Source organism: Oncorhynchus masou, chromosome 21, assembly GCF_036934945.1.
Source record: "Oncorhynchus masou masou isolate Uvic2021 chromosome 21, UVic_Omas_1.1, whole genome shotgun sequence".
NCBI classification, from domain to species: Eukaryota; Metazoa; Chordata; class Actinopteri; order Salmoniformes; family Salmonidae; genus Oncorhynchus; species Oncorhynchus masou.
The window spans coordinates 48,536,514-48,559,049 of NC_088232.1; the positions used below are offsets into that span (position 1 = coordinate 48,536,514).

Below are 22,536 nucleotides of genomic sequence, written 5' to 3' on the forward strand. Positions count from 1 at the left end.
AGCCAGACTGATGATATCATTACAACCAGACGTCCTGATGATATCATTACTACCAGAAGTCCTGATGATATCATTACAGCCAGACGTCCTGATGATATCATTACAACCAGACGCCCTGAGATATCATTACTACCAGAAGTCCTGATGATATCATTACAGCCAGACGCCCTGATGATACAGTTAGTTAACAACCAGACGCCTGATGATATCATTACAGCCAGACGCCCTGATGATATCATTACAGCCACCTGATGATATCATTACAACCAGACGTCCTGATGATATCATTACAACCAGACGTCCTGATGATATCATTTACCAGACGTCCTGATGACGACGTCCTGATGATATCATTACAGCCAGACGCCCTGATGATATCATTCCTGATGATATCATTACAGCCAGACGCCCTGATGATATCATTACAGCCAGACGCCCTGATGATATCATTACAACCAGACGTCCTGATGATATCATTACTGATGATAGACGCCCTGATGATATCATTACAACCAGACGCCCTGATGATATCATTACAGCCAGACGTCCTGATGATATCATGACAACCAGACGCCCTGATGATATCATGACAACCAGACGTCCTGATGATATCATTACAGCCAGACGTCCTGATGATATCATTACAGCCAGACGCCCTGATGATATCATTACAACCAGACGTCCTGATGATATCATTACAGCCAGACGCGTCCTGATGATATCATTACAGCCAGACGCCCTGATGATATCATTACAACCAGACGTCCTGATGATATCATTACAACCAGTTAGTTAACAGACGTCCTGATGATATCATTACAACCAGAGATGATATCATTACAACCAGACATCCTGATGATATCATTACAACCTGATGATATCATTACAACCAGACGTCCTGATGATATCATTACAACCAGACGTCCTGATGATATCATTACAACCAGACGTCCTGATGACATTACAACCCTGATGATATCATTACAACCAGACGCCCTGATGATATCATTACAGCCAGAAGTCCTGATGATATCATTACAACCAGACGACATCCTGATGATATCATTACAACCAGACGTCCTGATGATATCATTACAACCAACGTCCTGATGATATCATTACAGCCAGACGTCCTGATGATATCATTACTACCAGTTAGTTAACAACCAGACGTCCTGATGATATCATTACTACCAGACGTCCTGATGATATCATTACAGCCAGACGTCCTGATGATATCATTACAAGCAGTTAGTTAACAACCAGACGTCTTGATGATATCATTACAGCTAGACGTCCTGATGATATCATTACAGCCAGACGTCCTGATGATATCATTACAACCAGACGTCCTGATGATATCATTACAACCAGACGTCCTGATGATATCATTACTACCAGTTAGTTAACAACCAGACGTCCTGATGATATCATTACAACCAGACGTCCTGATGATATCATTGCTACCAGTTTTGCCTCTGGGTTCATACTTTTTCCTTCATGCTGATTGGTCCATTTAATGATTAATAATAAATAAGTGTTATAATCACTCCAGACAGATAGTGAAAGAAAGTCTGAATGTACCATAAAAATATTTATTGATAATTATATTATTTCTTGACAAAAGCAAGAGAAAGGACACACTGAGATCCCACTTTTAAAACGACAAAAACTGGCATGTATAAACAAACGACAGCAACATCAATGGAACACCTTACAATGATGAAATACTTGATCAGCAGTTTGATATGCTGGGCTGATTGATGTTGTTGACTTACCGTAGTGTTTCCCTTCCTCTAACTAAAATATTAGTTCATATACAAACCAACACTATCATCACCATTATGGTCACCTCCATCAACCATTCTTCAATCATTCCTCAGACATCTTTTAAAGAAAGCACAACTAAAGTATTTTCAGAGCGCTGGCCAAATGAAGATTTCATTTCAGAAATGCTCATTTAAAAAACTAAAACAAAAAACAACTACCAGCATTATGATTACAGTCACAATCCAAATCCATACACAGCCAGACCGATGGTCGCATGTCCATTTGTTTACATGCAGATAATTGCCCAGATAATATGGATGAGGATGAATACAATGTCAACACAGAGATAATATGCAGTAAGGGGATGTAGTGTAACAGTGGGCTACCAGATATCATTCATCTTTATTTCTTCTTCCCCAGTGTCCAAAAGAAGTCTCTCCCCCTCTGCCTTTCTGTCAAAACCAGGTCACTGTTGCCAGCACCATGCCAGTGGCCTCCAACGGCCTCTATGCTGCCGCAGCCACACAGCTGAGCCCCGAGCAACGATAGGAGAGGAGAGGCCAGACACCACAGAACACAGAACAGTGGTCACCAAAGCTGTACCCCTTTTCTCTCTGTCCCTCTCTTTCTCTGCTCTGCTCTCCACGAGTCCAGCCTATGAGTCCTTATCTCCACAGTGCAAACACACTGACCTGCCTCTCAGCTGGCACTGTGGGCCTGGGGGGAGGTGAGGGGAGACGAGGAGGTAGTGGGTGAGGGATAAGGAGGGACGACGGGACGGGGAGGAGGGGGAGGAAGGGGCGCTTCAATGGTAGAGTACCAGAGGTCCAAATTGGATCTGGTAATGGCTGGTCGATGGCGATGGAGGAGGGTTGTTAAAACCAGTACAACTCCTTCCCTTTCTTGTGATGCTGGAGGCCTGGAAAAAGAGAAAGAAGAAAACAATGAGAACGAGGCAAAACAGTTGTACTGGCTGCTCCTGGTCTTTAATCCAAACAACAACAACTGTGCCCTACAGTATACAGCTCAATAACAACTGTGACCTACAGTATACAGCTCAATGACAACGGTGACCTACAGTATACAGCTCAATGACAACTGTGACCTACAGTATACAGCTCAATGACAACTGTGCCCTACAGTATACAGCTCAATAACAACTGTGCCCTACAGTATACAGCTCAATAACAACTGTGCCCTACAGTATACAGCTCAATGACAACTGTGCCCTACAGTATACAGCTCAATGACAACGGTGACCTACCGTATACAGCTCAATGACAACGGTGACCTACAGTATACAGCTCAATGACAACTGTGCCCTACAGTATACAGCTCAATGACAACTGAAATGACTAACAATCTCATCCTAAGCCACGTTGACAAACAATATTGTGGTTGTTGTTATGGTTGTTGTGGTTGTTGTTGTTGTTGTGGTTGTTGTTGTGGTGGTTGTTGTGGTTGCTGTTATGGTTGTTGTTGTGGTGGTTGTTGTGGTGATTGTGGTTGTGGTTGTTGTTATGGTTGTTGTTGTGTTTGTTGTGGTGGTTGTGGTTGTTGTTGTGGTGGTTGTTGTAGTGGTTGTGGTTGTTGTTATGGTTGTTGTTGTGTTTGTTGTGGTGGTTGTGGTTGTTGTTGTGGTGGTTGTTGTAGTGGTTGTGGTTGTTGTTATGGTTGTTGTTGTGGTTGTTGTGGTGGTGGTTGTGGTTGTTGTTGTGGTGGTTGTTGTGTTGTTTGTGGTTGTTTTTGTGGTTGTTGTGGTGGTTGTGGTTGTTGTTATGGTTGTTGTTGTTATGGCTGTTGTGGTGGTTGTTATGGTGGTTGTGGTTGTTGTTATGGTTGTTGTGGTGGTTGTTGTTGTGGTTGTGGTTGTTGTTGTGTTGTTGTGGTTGTTGTTATGATTGTAGTCATTGTTGTGGTGGTTGTTGTGGTGGTTGTGGTTGTTGTTATGGTTGTTGTTGTGAGGTTGTGGTTGTTGTTGTGGTGGTTGTTGTGTTGGTTGTGGTTGTTGTTGTGGTGGTTGTGGTTGTTGTTATGGTTGTTGTTGTTGTTGTGGTGGTTGTGGTTGTTGTTATGGTTGCTGTTGTGGTTGTTGTTGTTGTGGTGGTTGTTGTTGTTGTAATGGTTGTTGGTGTGGTTGCTGTTGTGGTTGTTGCTATGGTTGTTGTTGTTATGGTTGTTGTTGTGGTGGTTGTGGTTGTTGTTGTGGTGTTTGTGGTTGTTGTTATGGTTGTTGTTGTTGTTGTGGTGGTTGTGGTTGTTGTTATGGTTGCTGTTGTGGTTGTTGTTGTTGTGGTGGTTGTTGTTGTTGTAATGGTTGTTGGTGTGGTTGCTGTTGTGGTTGTTGCTATGGTTATGGTTGTTGTTGTGGTGGTTGCTGTGGTGGTTGTTGTTATGGTTGTTGTTGTGGTTGTTGTTGTGGTTGTTGTTGTGGTTGTGGTAGACTCAGCTGTAGTAGAGAAGAGACTGCATACCTGAGTCCATGTTGATGGATATCTCACCTGGGGGCAGGAGGCCCGGCCAGGGGGCGGTGGGGTCCAGCTTGCTGATATCATAGGGGTGTTGTCCGGGGAGGGTGCCCAGGTGGGAGGGTCGCACAGTGGGCATGAGAAGGGGGCCATATGGGTGGTGGGGCTCCAGGCTGCTGGGGGAGTAAAGTTCATGGAGGGGCCTGGGGGCCCCGTAGGCTTGGCATTGTGCGTAGCCCCACTCCTCTGCTGGGTGCAGGTGTGAGTGGGGGTGAGGAAGGCCTGGGTGGAGTCCGGAAGCGTAGGGGTCCATGGAATAGGTGGGCGCTCTGGGCTCGCAGCGGGAGCGACACTGGAGGGAGGGGTAGTTGCTATCCCAGAAGGATGGGGGGAAGCTGTGGCGACTGCTGGGTGAAGGGGTGTCTGAGAGAGAACGAGAGAGCGATAGAGGGAGGGAGGTAAACAAAGATCAGGTTAAGGTATGACATGGACAGTTGCTGTGTGTCATGTCATGATTTACAGACACGTATTGGATGGCCTGGGAAAGATGCATGCAAGTCATGACAACATTATTTAGGTCACATGGTTTTCACACCCCCTGGCCCAGACACAGTATATTGGTCATATGTACATACAGCACACAGTCCTACCAACAGCAGCCTTCTGCTGGCTACAGATACGAGAGAAAGAGACATATTCCAACAGACAGAGAAAGAGACAGAGAGACAGAGAGAGAGAGAGAGAGAGAGAGAGAGAGAGAGAGAGAGAGAGAAAGACAGAGACAGACAGACAGACAGACAGACAGACAGAGAACCCATCGCCCTCCCAGCAGCCCCTTCACTCCCCTCAGCACCCCTCCCTCACCTCTTCACCCCTCCTAACCCACCTGTTGTTTTTTCTCCCTCACCTCTTCAACCCCCCCCAACCCCTCCCCCCCAGGGGTTCTAAGCTTACGCCTGCATATAAACATAGTATCTGTTGTGAGGCAGGAAGACGGATGAAGACGTCCAGAGCGAGAGAGACAGAGAGACAGAGAGAAACAGAGAGAGAGAGAGACAGAGAGAGACAGAGAGAGAGACAGAGAGAGAGAGAGGGACAGACAGACAGACAGACAGACAGACAGACAGACAGACAGACAGACAGACAGACAGACAGAAACAGAGAGAGCGAGAGAGAGTGAGAGAGACAGAGAGAGAGAGAGAGAGAAAGACAGAGAGAGAGAGAGAGAGAGAGAGAGAGAGAGAGACAGAGAGAGAGAGAGGGACAGACAGACAGACAGACAGACAGACAGACAGACAGACAGACAGACAGACAGAAACAGAGCGAGAGAGAGAGAGAGAGAGACAGAGAGAGAGAGAGAGAAAGACCGAGAGAGAGAGAGAGAGAGAGAGAGAGAGAGAGAGAGAGAGAGAGACAGAGAGAGAGAGAAAGGGAGAGGGAGAACAGGCTGAGCACTACTGTGTGGGCGAGGTAAATGGTAAATGTAAAAGTGGAGAAATTGATGAGTAGCAGTGAAACAATTTGTACAAACATATTGCTGTTGAATACAGTTAATGTGAAGACATTGGTTGACATCAGAGGAATATAAAAGACCTTCCACACCATCTGCCCCTGTTGTTGATTAGAGAGAAAATGTCCACTGATTGATAATAATCCATTCATCTATGAATTGGTAGCCTCTTTGTGTAAAAAATTATATATTTAACTGGTTCTCTCTACAATGTCACATTGATGTATAACATACTGTCTAGACTTGGGTTTTTTCTGTTCATCTGTATCTGCTTGTGTTTAATAAATAAAGGTTAAAAAAATATCATCAAAACACCCCTAACTACCCAAAGCACATCTAACTACCAAAAACACACCTAACTACCCAAAGCACATCAAACGACCAAAAACACACCTAACTACCCAAAGCACATCTAACTACCAAAAACACACCTAACTACCCAAAGCACATCTAACTACCAAAAACACACCTAACTACCCAAAGCACATCTAACTACCAAAAACACACCTAACTACCCAAAGCACATCTAACTACCAAAAACACACCTAACTACCAAAAGCACATCTAACTACCAAAAACACATCTAACTACCCAAAGCACATCTAACTACCAAAAACACACCTAACTACCCAAAGCACACCTAACTACCCAAAGCACATCTAACTACCAAAAACACACCTAACTACCCAAAGCACATCTAACGACCAAAAACACACCTAACTACCCAAAGCACATCTAACTACCAAAAACACATCTAACTACCCAAAGCACATCTAACTACCAAAACACACCTAACTACCCAAAGCACATCTAACTACCAAAAACACACCTAACTACCCAAAGCACATCTAACTACCAAAAACACACCTAACTACCCAAAGCACATCTAACTACCAAAAACACACCTAACTACCCAAAGCACATCTAACTACCAAAACACAGCTAACTACCCAAAGCACATCTAACGACCAATAACACACCTAACTATGCAAAGCACATCTAACTACCAAAACACACCTAACTACCCAAAGCACATCTAACGACCAAAAACACACCTGACTACCCAAAGCACATCTAACTACCAAAAACACACCTAACTACCCAAAGCACATCTAACGACCAAAAACACACCTAACTACCCAAAGCACATCTAACGACCAAAAACACACCTAACTACCCAAAGCACAACTACCAAAAACACACCTAACTACCTAAAGCACATCTAACGACCAAAAACACACCTAACTACCCAAAGCACATCTAACTACCAAAAACACACCTAACTACCCAAAGCACATCTAACCACCAAAAACACACCTAACTATCCAAAGCACATCTAACTACCCAAAACACACATAACTATCCAAAGCACACTTAACTGAGAGCCTGAAGAACCTCAAAAGCATGTCTAATGATATGCCTGACCCTTGACCCGCAAGCCTTCCTAACCTCTGATCCCAACATTTTTAGTCCACACACACACACACACACACACACACACACACACACACACACACACACACACACACACACACACACACACACACACACACACGTGTCCTCTGACCTCACCAGTCACACACATGGTGGCAGACACACACAGACCCCCCGCCATACCACACACACTCCTAGCTGTGTCTACCCTACCTGTACCCAGGTCCAACGCCCTCCTCTTGCCCTCTCCTTCCATGTAGGAGCTGAGTGCCCTGGAGAAGTGTTCGTCCACCACACTGCTGATGTCCCCCTGGTAGTACGTGAAGAGGATGCAACGCGACGTCAGGTACTCAGCCTCGGGGACTTCCTGTTTCTCCTTAGGGCCTTCCTCCGGTCGCTTGGCGGAGGGATACGAGGAAGAGGAAGTGCCGGGGCCCACGCTGGTGCCTGACGACACCCCCTCGGGACCTCTTTGCATCCCCCTGCTTTCCATCATGAAGTCTCTGTGGCGAGGAGAGGTGCTCCTCAGACCGACTGGTGCCTGGAGGGGGATGGGGTTGGGTGGGGGCAATAGACAGTTGTTAGGAGGGAGAGAGATCTGGTAGACATCACGTCTATTGTGACATAAGACGTGTGTGTGTGTTTGTGTGTGTGTGTGTGTGTGGGTGGGCGTGTGCATTGACGAATAGTCCTGTGATCATGACACTGTTTTTTCCCACAACTATTCAAACAAAATCAGTGTCTTCCAATTGCCAAACAACAAAAATGCTGAGCCATAACAAAAATGTAATCCTTAGCTTTGATAATGGAACATTGAGAAACAGAGCACTGTATGTGGAATACATTTGGCTTGCAATAGACCTCGTTAATAAACTGTCCATATTGGCTACATCAACATTTTGTGAAGCTGAAACAACCAAATAGGTTGCTTTACAACAACAATTTTAAAAAAAATACAAATCTGTAACGATTTCCTTTGAGTACATAGCCATAACTCATTCATTACACATCTGCAAGCATTTCATGAACACATTATAACAGGTCCTAACTTGATTATTAAAGGGTAATGAAATATATCCAGAGCAGATCTATAGAGCATTCATGACATGCTATAGAAGAGCTCATATATACAAGAGCTCATATATACAAGAGCTCATATTTACAAGAGCTCATATTTACAAGAGCTCATATTTACAAGAGCTCATATTTACAAGAGCTTGTATATACAAGAGCTCATATATACAATAGCTCATATTTACAATAGCTCATATTTACAAGAGCTCATATTTACAAGAGCTCATATATACAAGAACTCATATTTACAAGAGCTCATATATACAAGAGCTCATATTTACAAGAGCTCATATATACAAGAGCACATATTTACAAGAGCTCATATTTACAAGAGCTCATATAAAAAAGAGCTCATATTTACAAGAGCTCATATTTACAAAAGCTCATATAAAAAAGAGCTCATATATACAAGAGCTCATATATACAAGAGCACATATTTACAAGAGCTCATATATACAAGAGCTCATATATACAAGAGCACATATTTACAAGAGCTCATATTTACAAGAGTTCATATAAACAAGAGCTCATATTTACAAGAGCTCATATTTACAAGAGCTCATATATACAAGAGCTCATCTATAAAATAGCTCATATACAGTGCCTTGGGAAAGTATTCGGCCCCCTTGAACTTTGCAACCTTTTGCCACATTTCAGGCTTCAAACATAAAGATATAAAACTGTATTGTTTTGTGAAGAATCAACAACAAGAGCACATATTTACAAGAGCTCATATTTACAAGAGCTCATATAAAAAAGAGCTCATATTTACAAGAGCTCATATTTACAAAAGCTCATATTTACAAGAGCTCATATTTACAAGAGCTCATATAAAAAAGAGCTCATATTTACAAGAGCTCATATTTACAAAAGCTCATATTTACAAGAGCTCATATATACAAGAACTCATATTTACAAGAGCTCATATAAACAAGTGCTCATATAAACAAGAGCTCATTTATACAAGAGCACATATTTACAAGAGCTCATATTTACAAGAACTCATATTTTGTTATCTTAATAGATGCATTATTACAATGACAGCATAGTGTCATCATTATTGTTGTTATCAAAAAGTGTGCTTCTGCCATACCAGGGTTAGAGAATATGCCAAAAGACCAAACATGTGATCATGTGATTACCAAATGAAAATTATGCTGATACACTATATTTACAAAAGCATGTGGTCACCCCGTCAAATTAGTGGATTCTGCTATTTCAGCCACATCCATTGCTGACAGTTGTATAAAATTGAGCAGCCAGGCAATCTCCATAGACAAACATTGGTAGTACTGAAGAGTTCAGTGATTTTCAACATGGCACCGTCATGGGATGCCACCTTTCAACAAGTCAGTTTGTCAAATGTATGCCCTGCTAAAGCTGCCCCGGGCAACTGTAAGTGCTGTTATTGTGAAGTGGAAAAGTCTAGGAGCAACAACGGATCAACTGCGAGGTAGTGGGCCACACAATCTCACAGAACGGAACCGCCAAGTGTCATTGGTTGCAACACTCACTACCGAGTTCCAAACTGCCTCTGGAAGGAATGTCAGTACAATAACTGTTTGTCAGGAGCTTCACGAAATGGGTTTCCATGGCTGAGCAACCGCACACAAGCTTAAGATCAACATGCGCAATGCCAAGCGTCGGCTGGAGTGGTGTAAAGCTCGCAACCTTTGGATTCTGGGGCAGTAGAAATGCGTTCTCCGGAGTGAGGAATAACGCTTCACCATCTGGCAGTCTGACGGACAAATCTGGGTTTGGCGGATGCCAGGAAAAGCTACTTGCCCCAATGCATAGTGCCAACTGTAAAGTTTGGTGGATGAGGAATAATTGTCTGGTGCTGTTTTTCATGGTTTGTGCTCCTTCGTTCCAATGAAGGGAAATGTTAACGCTACAGCATACAATGACATTTTAGACAATTCTGTGCTTCCAAATATGTGGCAACAGTTTGGGGAAGGTCCTTTCCTGTTTCAGCATGACAATGCTCCTGTGCACAAAGTGAGGTCCATACAGAAATGGCTTGTCGAGATCGTTGTGGAAGAACTTGACTGGCCTGCGCAGAGCCCTGACCTCAACCACATCAAACACCTTAGGAATGAATTGGAACACTGACTGCGAGCCAGGCCTCATCACCCAAAATCAGTGCCCGACCTCACTAATGCTCTTGTGGCTGAATGGAAGCAAGTTCCCGAATCAATGTTCCATCAGACCCAAAGCGGTTTTAACAGAAAACAGAGTTCTTTAATGAAAAACAGGAATGGCATAAATCCTCTTCCAACGTTGACAATGGAACAAAAAGAACGTAGTATAGTGCAGGATGCACCTGCCAGGCAGACTCCGACAGGATAGGACAAGGTGGAAGCAAACGAGACGACAGCTTGCTTCTGGCATCAAAAACACAAACAAGAATCAGACACTGAAAGTAGCAGGAACAGAGAGAGAAATAGAGACCTAATCAGAGGGGAAGAGAGAACAGGTGGGAAAGAGTGAATGAGCTAGTTAGGGGAGATGTAGAACAGCTGAAGAATGAGAGACAGAGAAGGTAACCTAAAAAGACCAGCAGAGAGAGACAGAGTGAAGAGAAAGGACAGGAACAGACATAACAAGACATGACAGTACCCCCCCCACTCACCGAGCGCCTCCTGGCGCACTCGAGGAGGAAACCTGGCGGCAACGGAGGAAATCATCGATCAGCGAACGGTCCAGCACGTCCCGAGAGGGAACCCAACTCCTCTCCTCAGGACCGTACCCCTCCCAATCCACTAGGTACTGATGACCACGGCCCGAGGGCGCATGTCCAAAATCTTACGAACCCTGTAGATGGGTGCGCCCTCGACAAGGATGGGGGGGGAGGGACGAGCGGGGGCGCGAAGAACGGGCTTAACACAGGAGACATGGAAGACCGGGTGAACGCGACGAAGATAGCGCGGGAGAAGAAGTCGCACTGCGACAGGATTAATGACCTGGGAAATACGGAACGGACCAATGAACCGCGGGGCCAACTTGCGAGAAGCTGTCTTAAGGGGAAGGTTCTGAGTGGAGAGCCATACTCTCTGACCGCAACAATATCTAGGACTCTTGGTCCTACGCTTATTAGCGGCCCTCACAGTCTGCGCCCTATTACGGCAAAGTGCCGACCTGACCCCCTTCCAGGTGCGCTCGCAACGCTGGACAAAAGCCTGAGCGGAGGGGACGCAGGACTCGGCGAGCTGAGATGAGAACAGCGGAGGCTGGTACCCGAGGCTACTCTGAAAAGGAGATAGACCGGTAGCAGACGAGGAAGCGAGTTGTGGGCGTACTCTGCCCAGGGGAGCTGTTCTGACCAAGACGCAGGGTTACGAAAAGAAAGACTGCGTAAAATGCGACCAACAGTCTGATTGGCCCGTTCGGCTTGCCGTTAGACTGGGGATGAAAGCCGGACGAGAGACTGACGGAAGCCCCAATCAAACGGCAAAACTCCCTCCAAAATTGAGACGTGAACTGCGGGCCTCTGTCGGAAACGACGTCAGACGGAAGGCCATGAATTCGGAAAACATTCTCGATAATGATCTGAGCCGTCTCCTTAGCAGAAGGGAGCTTAGCGAGAGGAATGAAATGAGCCGCCTTAGAGAATCTATCGACAACCGTAAGAATAACTGTCTTCCCCGCTGATGAAGGCAGTCCGGTGATAAAATCTAAAGCGATGTGAGACCACGGTCGAGAGGGAATGGGAAGCGGTCTGAGACGGCCGGCAGGAGGAGAGTTCCCAGATTTAGTCTGCGCGCAGACCGAACAAGCGGCGACAAATCGACGCGCGTCACGTTCCCGAGTGGGCCACCAGAAACGCTGGCGAATGGAAGCGGCGTACCCCGAACGCCGGGGTGGCCGGCTAACTTGGCAGAGTGGGCCCACTGAAGAACGGCCGGACGAGTAGGAACGGGAACGAACAGAAGGTTCCTAGGACAAGCTCGCGGCGACGGAGTGTGAGCGAGTGCTTGCTTTACCTGCCTCTCAATTCCCCAGACAGTCAACCCGACAACACGCCCTTCAGGGAGAATCCCCTCGGGGTCGGTGGAGACCTCAGAAGAACTGAAGAGACGAGATAAAGCATCAGGCTTGGTGTTTTTGAGCCCGGACGATAAGAAATAACAAACTCGAAACGAGCGAAAAACAGAGCCCAACGAGCCTGACGCGCATTAAGTCGTTTGGCTGAACGGATGTACTCAAGGTTCCTATGGTCAGTCCAAACGACAAAGGAACAGTCGCCCCCCAACCACTGTCGCCATTCGCCTAGGGCTAAGCGGATGGCGAGCAGTTCGCGATTACCAACATCATAGTTACGTTCTGACGGCGATAAGCGATGAGAGAAAAACGCGCAAGGATGGACCTTGCCGTCAGAGAGAGAGCGCTGAAAGAATGGCTCCCACGCCCACCTCTGACGCGTCAACCTCAACAACAAACTGACTAGAGATGTCAGGTGTAACAAGAATAGGTGCGGATGTAAAACGATTCTTAAGAAGATCAAAAGCTCCCTGGGCGGAAACGGACCACTTAAAGCACGTCTTAACAGAAGTAAGGGCTGTGAGGGGGAGCTGCCACCTGACCGAAATTACGGATGAAACGACGATAGAAATTAGCGAAGCCCAGAAAGCGCTGCAGCTCGACGCGTGACTTAGGAACGGGCCAATCAATGACAGCCTGGACCTTAGCGGGATCCATCTTAATGCCCTCAGCGGAAATAACGGAACCGAGAAAAGGGACAGAGGCGGCATGAAAAGTGCACTTCTCAGCCTTCACATAAAGACAGTTCTCCAAAAGGCGCTGGAGGACGCGTCGCACGTGCTGAACATGAATCGAGAGAGACGGTGAAAAAATCAGGATATCGTCCATGTAAACGAAAACAAAAATGTTCAGCATGTCTCTCAGGACGTCGTTAACTAGTGCCTGAAAGACAGCTGGAGCGTTAACGAGGCCGAAAGGAAGAACCCGGTATTCAAAGTGCCCTAACGGAGTGTTAAACGCCGTCTTCCACTCGTCCCCCTCCCTGATGCGCACGAGATGGTAGGCGTTACGAAGGTCCAATTTGGTGAAAAACCTGGCTCCCTGCAGGATCTCGAAGGCTGAAGACATAAGAGGAAGCGGATAACGATTCTTAACTGTTATGTCATTCAGCCCTCGATAATCCACGCATGGGCGCAGGGACCCGTCCTTCTTCTGAACAAAAAAAAACCCCGCTCCGGCGGGAGAGGAGGAGGAGACTATGGTACCGGCGTCGGCGAAACCGACAAATAATCCTCGAGAGCCTTACGTTCGGGAGCCGACAGAGAGTATAATCTACCCCGGGGGAGTAGTTCCCGGAAGGAGATCAATACTACAGTCATACGACCGGTGTGGAGGGAGAGAAGTGGCCTTGGAACGACTGAACACCGTGCGCAGATCGTGATACTCCTCCGGCACCCCTGTCAAATCGCCAGGCTCCTCCTGTGAAGAAGAGACAGAGGAAACAGGAGGGATAGCAGACATTAAACAGGTCACATGACAAGAAACATTCCAGGATAGGATAGTATTACTAGACCAATTAATAGAAGGGTTATGGCGCACTAGCCAGGGATGACCCAAAACAACAGGTGTAAAAGGTGAACGAAAAATTAAAAAAGAAATGGTTTCGCTATGATTACCAGAGACAGTGAGGGTTAAAGGCAGCGTCTCACGCTGAATCTTGGGGAGAGAACTACCATCTAAAGCGAACAAGGCCGTGGGCTCCCCTAACTGTCTGAGAGGAATGTCATGTTCCCGAGCCCAGGTCTCGTCCATAAAACAGCCCTCCGCCCCAGAGTCTATCAAGGCACTGCAGGAAGCAGATGAACCGGGCCAGCGGAGATGGACCGGAAAGGTAGTGCGTGATCCAGAAGGAGAGGCCTGAGTAGTTGCGCTCACCAGTAGCCCTCCTCTTACTGATGAGCTCTGGCTTTTACTGGACATGAGGTGACAAAATGACCAGCGGAGCCGCAGTAGAGACAGAGGCGATTGGTGATTCTCCGTTCCTTCTCCTTGGCCGAGATGCGGATACCCCCAGCTGCATAGGCTCAGCATCCGAGCCGGCGGAGGAGGGTGGCAGTGATGCGGCAGGTGGCAGTGATGTGGAGAGGGGAGCAACGGAGAACGCGAGCTCCTTTCCACGAGCTCGGCGACGAAGATCAAACCGTCGCTCTATGCGAATAGCGAGGGCTATTAAGGAGTCCAGACTGGAAGGAACCTCCCGGGAGGATCTCATCCTTAACCTCGACGAGGAGACCCTCCAGAAAACGAGCGAGCAAAGCCGGCTCGTTCCAGTCACTAGAGGCAGCGAGAGTGCGAAACTCAATAGAATAATCCGTTATGGATCGATTCCCCTGACATAGGGAAGACAGGGCCCTGGAAGCCTCCTCCCCAAAAACAGAACGGTCAAAAACCCGTATCATCTCCTCCTTAAAGTCCTGAAACTGGTTAATACACTCAGCCCTCGCCTCCCAGATTGCCGTGCCCCACTCACGCGCCCGTCCGGTAAGGAGAGAAATGACGTAGGCGATGCGGGCTGCGCTCCTGGAGTAAGTGTTGGGCTGGAGAGAGAACACCACATCACACTGAGTGAGGAATGAGCGGCACTCAGTGGGCTCCCCAGAGTAACAGGGCGGGTTGTTGATCCTGGGCTCCGGAGACTCGGAAACCCTGGAAGTGGGCGGTGGATCGAGGTGGAGTTGGTGAACCTGTCTTGTGAGGTCGGAGACTTGGACGGCCAGGGTCTCAACGGCATGTCGAGCAGCAGACAATTCCTCCTCGTGTCTGCCTAGCATCGCTCCCTGGATCTCGACGGCGGAGTGAAAAGGGTCCGGAGCCGCTGGGTCCATTCTTGGTCTGATTCTTCTGTTATGTACTTGAGTGAAGACCCAAAAGCGGTTTTAACAGAAAACAGAGTACTTTAATGAAAAACAGGAATGGCATAAATCCTCTTCCAACGTTGACAATGGAACAAAAAGAACGTTAGTATAGTGCAGGATGCACCTGCCAGGCAGACTCCGACAGGATAGGACAAGGTGGAAGCAAACGAGACGACAGCTTGCTTCTGGCATCAAAAACACAAACAAGAATCAGACACTGAAAGTAGCAGGAACAGAGAGAGAAATAGAGACCTAATCAGAGGGGGAAGAGAGAACAGGTGAGAAAGAGTGAATGAGCTAGTTAGGGGAGATGTAGAACAGCTGAAGAATGAGAGACAGAGAAGGTAACCTAAAAAGACCAGCAGAGAGAGACAGAGTGAAGAGAAAGGACAGGAACAGACATAACAAGACATGACAATAGCAGGTAAGGGGGGACCCACTCCATATTAATGCCCAATGAGTAGGTATCCACATACTTTGGGTCATGTAGTGTATATAGCCTGTACTAGCCCCATTTCCCACCACAGATCGGTACATCTTGGGGCGGCAGGGTAGCCTAGTGGTTAGAGCGTTGGACTAGTAACATTACATTACATTTAAGTCATTTAGCAGACGCTCTTATCCTAACCGGAAGGTTGCAAGTTTAAACCCTCGAGCTGACAAGGTACAAATCTGTCGTTCTGCCCCTGAACAGGCAGTTAACCCACGGTTCCTAGGCTGTCATTGAAAATAAGAATTTGTTCTTAACTGACTTGCCTGGTTAAATAAAGGTAAAATAAATCAAAATAAAACATACTGTAGACCCGTGTCTTACCATCTTCTTCTCACTGAGGTCAATGTCGCCTGAAGATTCTCACATGGTTGAATCCTCAGGGTAAATTTGAACAGATCAAATCGTGTAGTTAAGGATCATATCATAACTCATTAACAGTCCTTTTTCCAAATCACAATTAGGCCTAAGTTGGTCATACTGATCTATAACATGAAAGGTTTATGTACGAATTCTATGCAAAGTCAAGTGAACTATTTGTTCCCATTCATAAAGTGTTTATAGCTAAGCACTTCATGGTAATTAACTGTGCAGATTGCCACTCTAATCTAGAACACAAACATTCAAAGTTGATGTATGAATTCACATTGTGGGGATCTTCATGAACATTTGACCTCAGTGGGTAGAAGAAGGTAAGTCACAGGCCTATGCTGGTCTGTGGGAGAAATGGGGCAGGCACAGGCTATATCATCAGCATAATTCTCCAAATGTGGTTTGGCCTTTTGGCAAATTCACTAACCCTGCTTTGGAAGAAGCACACTTTTGAGAACAGCCATTATGGTGACAGTACGCTGTCATCATTATGATGCATTAACATATATATATATACAGTGCCTTCATTCCTACCCCTTGACTTACTCCATATTGTGGTGTCTTACAAGCCTGAATTCAAAATGGATAAAATATATTTTTTAAATCTCACTCATCTACACACAATACCCTTTAATGACAAAGTGAAAACGTGTTTTCAGACATTTTTGCCAATGTATTGAAAAATATATATAGAAATATCTCATTGACATAAGTATTCACACCCCTGAGTCAATACTTTGTAGAGGCACCATTGGCAGCAATTACAGCTGTGAGTCTTTCTGGGTAAGTCTCTAAGGGATTTCCACACCTGGATTATGCAAAATCTGCTCATTATTCTTTTCAAGCTCTGTCAAATTGGTTGTTGATCATTGCTAGACAACCATTTTCAAGTCTTGCCATAGATTCTCAATTAGATTTAAGACAACACTGTAACTCGGCCACTCAGGAATATTCACTGTCTTTTTGGTAAGCAACTCCAGTGTAGATTTGGCCTTGTGCTTTAGGTTATTGTCCTGCTGAAAAGTGAATTCATCTCCAAGTGACTGAACAAGGTTTTTCTCTAGGATTTTTCCTGTGCTGAGCTCCATTAAGTTTATTTTTTATCCTGAAAAACTCCCAAGTCCTTAACAATTACAAGCATGCCCATAACATAATGCAGCCACCACTATGCTTCAAAATATGGAGAGTGTTACTCTGTAATGTGTTTTATTGGATTTGCCCCAAACATAATACTTTGTATTCAGGACAAAATGTTAATTGCTTTGTAACATTTTTTTGCACTATTACTTTAGTGCCTTGTTGCAAACAGGAAGCATGTTTTGGAATATTTGTATTCTGTACAGGCTTCCTTCTTTTTCACTCTGTCTATTAGGTTAGTATTGTGGAGTAACTACAATGTCATTGATCCATCCTCAGTTTTCTCCTATCACTTATTTCGGTTTGCCATAACAAAGGGGCTGAATACTTATTGACTCAAGACATTTCAGATTTTCGTTTTCAATTAAAAAACATAATTCCACTTTGACATTATGGGATATTGTGTGTAGGCCAATGACAAAAAAAAATCTACATTTTAATCCATTTTAAATGTAGGCTGTAACACAACAAAATGTGGAAAAAGTCAAGGGGTGTGTATACTTTCTGAAGGTACTGTATGTATATATATAACAAAAAAATCTCAGTTGGGGTCTCAATTTACTGTTGAGAGTTAGAATAGTAGAATACACAAGGTGTACTCACTGACCGTCACTCAACTAGCCCATGTTAGTTAAACATTTGTAGATTGGTAAATTAGTCTAGAAAGTCTAGTCAACTATCTAAACATGTAGTAATCATGGAAGAATTACTCAGGGGCCCTGATCTCCAGGGGGCCCCCATTGATTGTTTTAGTCACTCTCAGTCAGATATCATACTAACATGGCATAGGTCATAGTGAAATGTGTACAATTGCAAGAAATTAGCTTTAAAACGGGAACAATGTGTCCCCCCCACCCAATGGCAAAACGTTTAGAAGAGCAGGAAATAGCTGTAAAACTGCACACAAAACATTCTGTAAAACAAACTCATGTGATTACTTTTTGTTAGTAAAATACCTTTTCTAATAACAGATCCCTCTGTAGGTATTAAATTATAGTTCTTAATCCCGGTTAGAGTTAATGTGAGGTAATGTTTAGCGGTTAATTAAACAGCTAATAGGCTTATGTGTTTGTAGATGCTGAGGTAATGAAGCTATAGCAACCAATGTGATAATGTCTGGGATCATTTTTGCTTGTTTTTGCTGTTCTCCAAATAGCATTTTCAATAAATAAGCTTAAACTCTCTTAACAAATATTTGGTGTGCATCCCCCCGTCCAGACATCACTAAAACTCAGACCCTGGTTACCGCCCTGTATACCTAAATATGAGCTCTTGCATGTCATGGCAGGATATATTTAATGAACTTTGTCGCCCTGTTGTAATATGTTGATGCAATGCTTATAGATGTGTAATACATGCTTTACGGATATGTAGTCAAAGTAAATAGTTACCCAAAAGTATTCCCACAATGCAAAGTTTTTCTCGCGCATTTAATTCATTAACTGGAAACCTTTCCAAAGCGCCTCCTTACCTGGAAGTTGTTGATGAACGCGGGAGTGGCTGGCGCGTACGGTGCGTAATGTCCATAGACTGGGTACATAACATCCAAACAACTCATGATAATGGCACGGTGTCCTCTCTGGGCAGGGAAGGGAAGTGTAGCGCTGTCGTATGGAAACCGACGTTGTGACAGAGAGACAACATTCCGTTCGCTAGCAGCAATGCAACGAACTAAGCAAGGCGCTCCAGCTCGGTCAGTAGCAATGCAACGAACGAATCAAGGCGCTCCAGCTCGATCAGTGGCAATGCAACGAACTAAGCAAGGCGCTCCAGCTCGATCAGTGGCAATGCAACGAACTAAGCAAGGCGCTCCAGCTCCGTCAGTGGCAATGCAACGAACTAAGCAAGGCGCTCCAGCTCGGTCAGTGGCAATGCAACGAACTAAGCAAGGCGCTCCAGCTCGATCAGTGGCAATGCAACGAACTAAGCAAGGCGCTCCAGCTCCGTCAGTGGCAATGCAACGAACTAAGCAAGGCGCTCCAGCTCCGTCAGTGGCAATGCAACGAACTAAGCAAGGCGCTCCAGCTCGGTCAGTGGCAATGCGCAGCAAGCAGCACGAAGCTTGACATCACTCCAGAGCGCGCTCTCCACTACTGCACGCAACAACAGCTGTGCTCTCAGATTGTACTGAGAGAGGTTTATAGAACAAAACAGACACAAGAGTGTCCTGTACATCTCGACCCCACCCAGTAGTGGTTCCCCCCTAAAATAAATGTTTGGATTTGTAATGTGTTTACATATTACATCACTATACTGTATACAGGACAATAGGCTGTATTGTGTATACACTGAGTATACTAAACATTAGGAACACCTTCCTAATATTGAGTTGTACCCCTCTCTTGCCCTGATAACAGCCTCAATTCGTCAGTGAATGGACTCTACAAAGTGTCAAAAGCGTTCCACAGGGATGATGGTCCATGTCGACTCCAATGCTTCCCACAGTTGTGTCACATTGACTTGATGTCCTTTGGGTGCTGGACCATTCTTGATACACACAGGAAACTGTTGAGCAGTGTTGCAGTTCTTGACACAAACCGGTGCGCCTGACACCTACTACCATACCCCGTTTAAAGGCACTTAAATCTTTCATCTTGCCCGTTCACCCTCTGAATGGCCCACAAACACAAGCCATGTCTCAATTGTCTCATAGCTTAAAAATGTTTCTTTCACCTGTCTCCTCCCCTTCATCTACACTGATTGAAGTGGATTTAACAAGTGACATCAATAAGGGATCATAGCTTTCACCTGGATTCACCTGGTCAGTCTGTCATGAAAAGAGGAAGTTTTCTCAATGTTGTGTACATGCATTGTAAGGTGTGCCTATAACAGGCCTATAGCCTAACCTGTTTAGGAACTATAATGTTGTTCTTGTGGATGGTCAGTCCTTGCTTCCATAGCTCCATCTATACATTCCAGCTGTTTACTAAAGAATAGTGTCAGGGTGGCTTTTGAGTTGTTTTTTGAATCCCAGACTGTCCGATTAAGATCAGAATTGTACTAAGAAGTGTAAACCTAGTATCATTTGTACAGTAATTGTTTAAATTTTTTAAAGGTTCTCTATTATTATCAAACAATCTATTTTTCAATCAATGCTTTCCATTTTCCCTGATGTAATCTGCCTTGTGCCACAGCAGAGTTTAGTTGGTGGGAACCGTGCTCCGCTCATACCCCTAAATGAACTATCCCAGGTTTACACATAGGCCTACAGGAGATTCATAATGTACTGTACACGGTTACAGTAGTAGAGGTAATTTAACAACCAAGTGGCTTCCTGTCCACCTTCCGAAGGTGTATTCCATATGAATGAAGGCGTTATGATGGCCTTACAGCCCAACATCCATATGGGTTAGCATGTCTGAGAACATCAGAGCTGTTTGGTGGGATTCTCAGAATGACACATTTGGGTTAACTTAAGGGAACACACACTGGCCATACCAACACCAGGACAGGAAAAACGACACAATTCCATGACAAATTATCACCCATCAGTTAAACAAACAAGGCCCTTTCCTCACACCATGTCACCTGTCATAGTATGGTTTGAGAATTAATTACAAAAGAAAATAATTAATCAATTTACCCTACCACCCAAACCGCCCAGGTTTTATTCTGGCTTGATTCTGTCCAGGTTTGATAGGTTAGATGTTATGTCTGAAATGTGACCCATTAACAGTTTAAAGGAGCAATGTGGCACTTTAAGTGCTTTAAAGGAGCAATGTGGCACTTAAAAGCTTTAAAGGAGCCTGATTGGGTCGGCATGCCAGTATTTTTGACAGACACTCGGGAACGCAAGGGAGAATAGTGTGGAATATTTGTAGACTTCCTTTGACGAGTGTCAGATGAGATGGAATGCCTCTGATGTCTGTTGCCGGACGAGGCCGTTGGGAAGTTGGATGATGTCGTGTTGCTGCTGAGGTGGGGGGGCATAGACGTCGCTCTGTCAATCCCTCGATGTCTACAGTAGGTTTGGGCACCGTGTTTACTAGTTGTGTATCAACAATACGTTTACTTTTGCACTTTAAGTTGTGATTCAGCTGTTGTGGCATCATTTCATTTATAACCTGGTGGTTTTCTTATTTTTGCTCCTTTGATGTTGTTGTCTGATATTGTACATACAAACCCAAAAATGCTCCAGAGGCACCTGCTATAAATCACATAAAAGTTACATGTAAATGTTAGCCAAATGTAGTAGAATATAATATAATAGGTATTTTCAGATATAATCAGGTCTGGAAAGGTTTGGTTCCATTTTGTCTGTTGTTTAGGACGCAGCAAGGCACTGGAGCCAGAGGAAGTATGTGATGCAATGTTGGAGCGCTCCAACTTACAGCGTGATCAACAGCTGCAGCTGACGAAAGGGAGACCTCTAGTATTAATGACCATGACTCTCTCCCTCGCTCTTCCCCAGCAACACATAAACCGCATCGTTGCCTTACAGCACTCTGCCCTCCCTCTGGAACAGCCGTCTACAGTCATTTGTCTCTATTGGGCAATGGTGTGTGTGTGTGGTTAGCAATGCAACACTTGTCATACAGTGACCAAACTAGGAAAGGGAGGAGGGTGAGTGACTCAACCCGTTGCCTGGAATAGAGTGTAGATGTAGGGAACAAGCTAGTTCAAAAAATTACTTTGTTTTTGTATATATGTTCATGATGAGCATCATTTTACTAATTTATTATTTATTACAAATTTAGTTTTGTATTATTATTCAAGCACAATAATGTGTGTGTGTGTATTTCTGTGTGTGTATATTTGTGTGTGCATGTGATGTCTGTGCTCGAGCCAAAAATAAACACAAGTAACATCACTGTTGCTTATGACCACCCCACCAAACACTTCCTCTGGGGCGGCAGGAAGCCTAGTGTTTAGAGCGTTGGGCCAGTAACCCAAAGGTTGCTGGATTGAATCCCCAAGCTGACAAGGTAAAAGTCTGTCGTTCTGCCCCTGAACATGCAGTTAACCCACTTTTCCCCGGTAGGCCGTCATTGTAAATAAGAATGTGTTGTTAACTGACTTGCCCAGTTAAATAAAGGTTCAATTAAAAAAAATTATGCTAATCATTTCTGCACAGGCTAAATGAGAACTGCTCCGAGGCCTCTGATTGGCTAACCTGTTGAAAAAATATGAAGTAACATCCTAGAACATGACGTCATCTCACTGAGGTCAGTATAAAAGCACGACTTGCACAGAACACGCCAGTCGAGCCGGACTGATCAACAAATTATTTTGTAGATCAGTCAGTCACAATTTACCCATGATGCTGTACATCACGGTCTGGAATATGTCCATAGGCTGTGTACTATACCGCGTGCATGGAAATAGCACAGATAGCCTGGTTAATCCAGACTGAATTTAGCTGTTGTTCTTCACTTCAATGGTGAG

The 22,536-nt window shown here is 44.9% G+C and overlaps 1 protein-coding gene across 1 annotated transcript; it reads right to left on the bottom strand.

Annotated features, from left to right (window-relative positions):
* Nucleotides 1–1,573: 1,573 nt before the first annotated feature.
* Nucleotides 1,574–19,246, bottom strand: LOC135508446 (transcription cofactor vestigial-like protein 2). The gene is made up of 4 exons (XM_064928633.1): nt 18,623–19,246; nt 7,396–7,723; nt 4,245–4,661; nt 1,574–2,689 (listed from the first exon to the last, which is right to left on the bottom strand). Exons 1-4 carry the CDS (start codon nt 18,707–18,709, stop codon nt 2,646–2,648), a joined length of 876 nt encoding a protein of 291 aa, XP_064784705.1. The 5' UTR covers nt 18,710–19,246; the 3' UTR covers nt 1,574–2,645.
* Nucleotides 19,247–22,536: the final 3,290 nt, after the last annotated feature.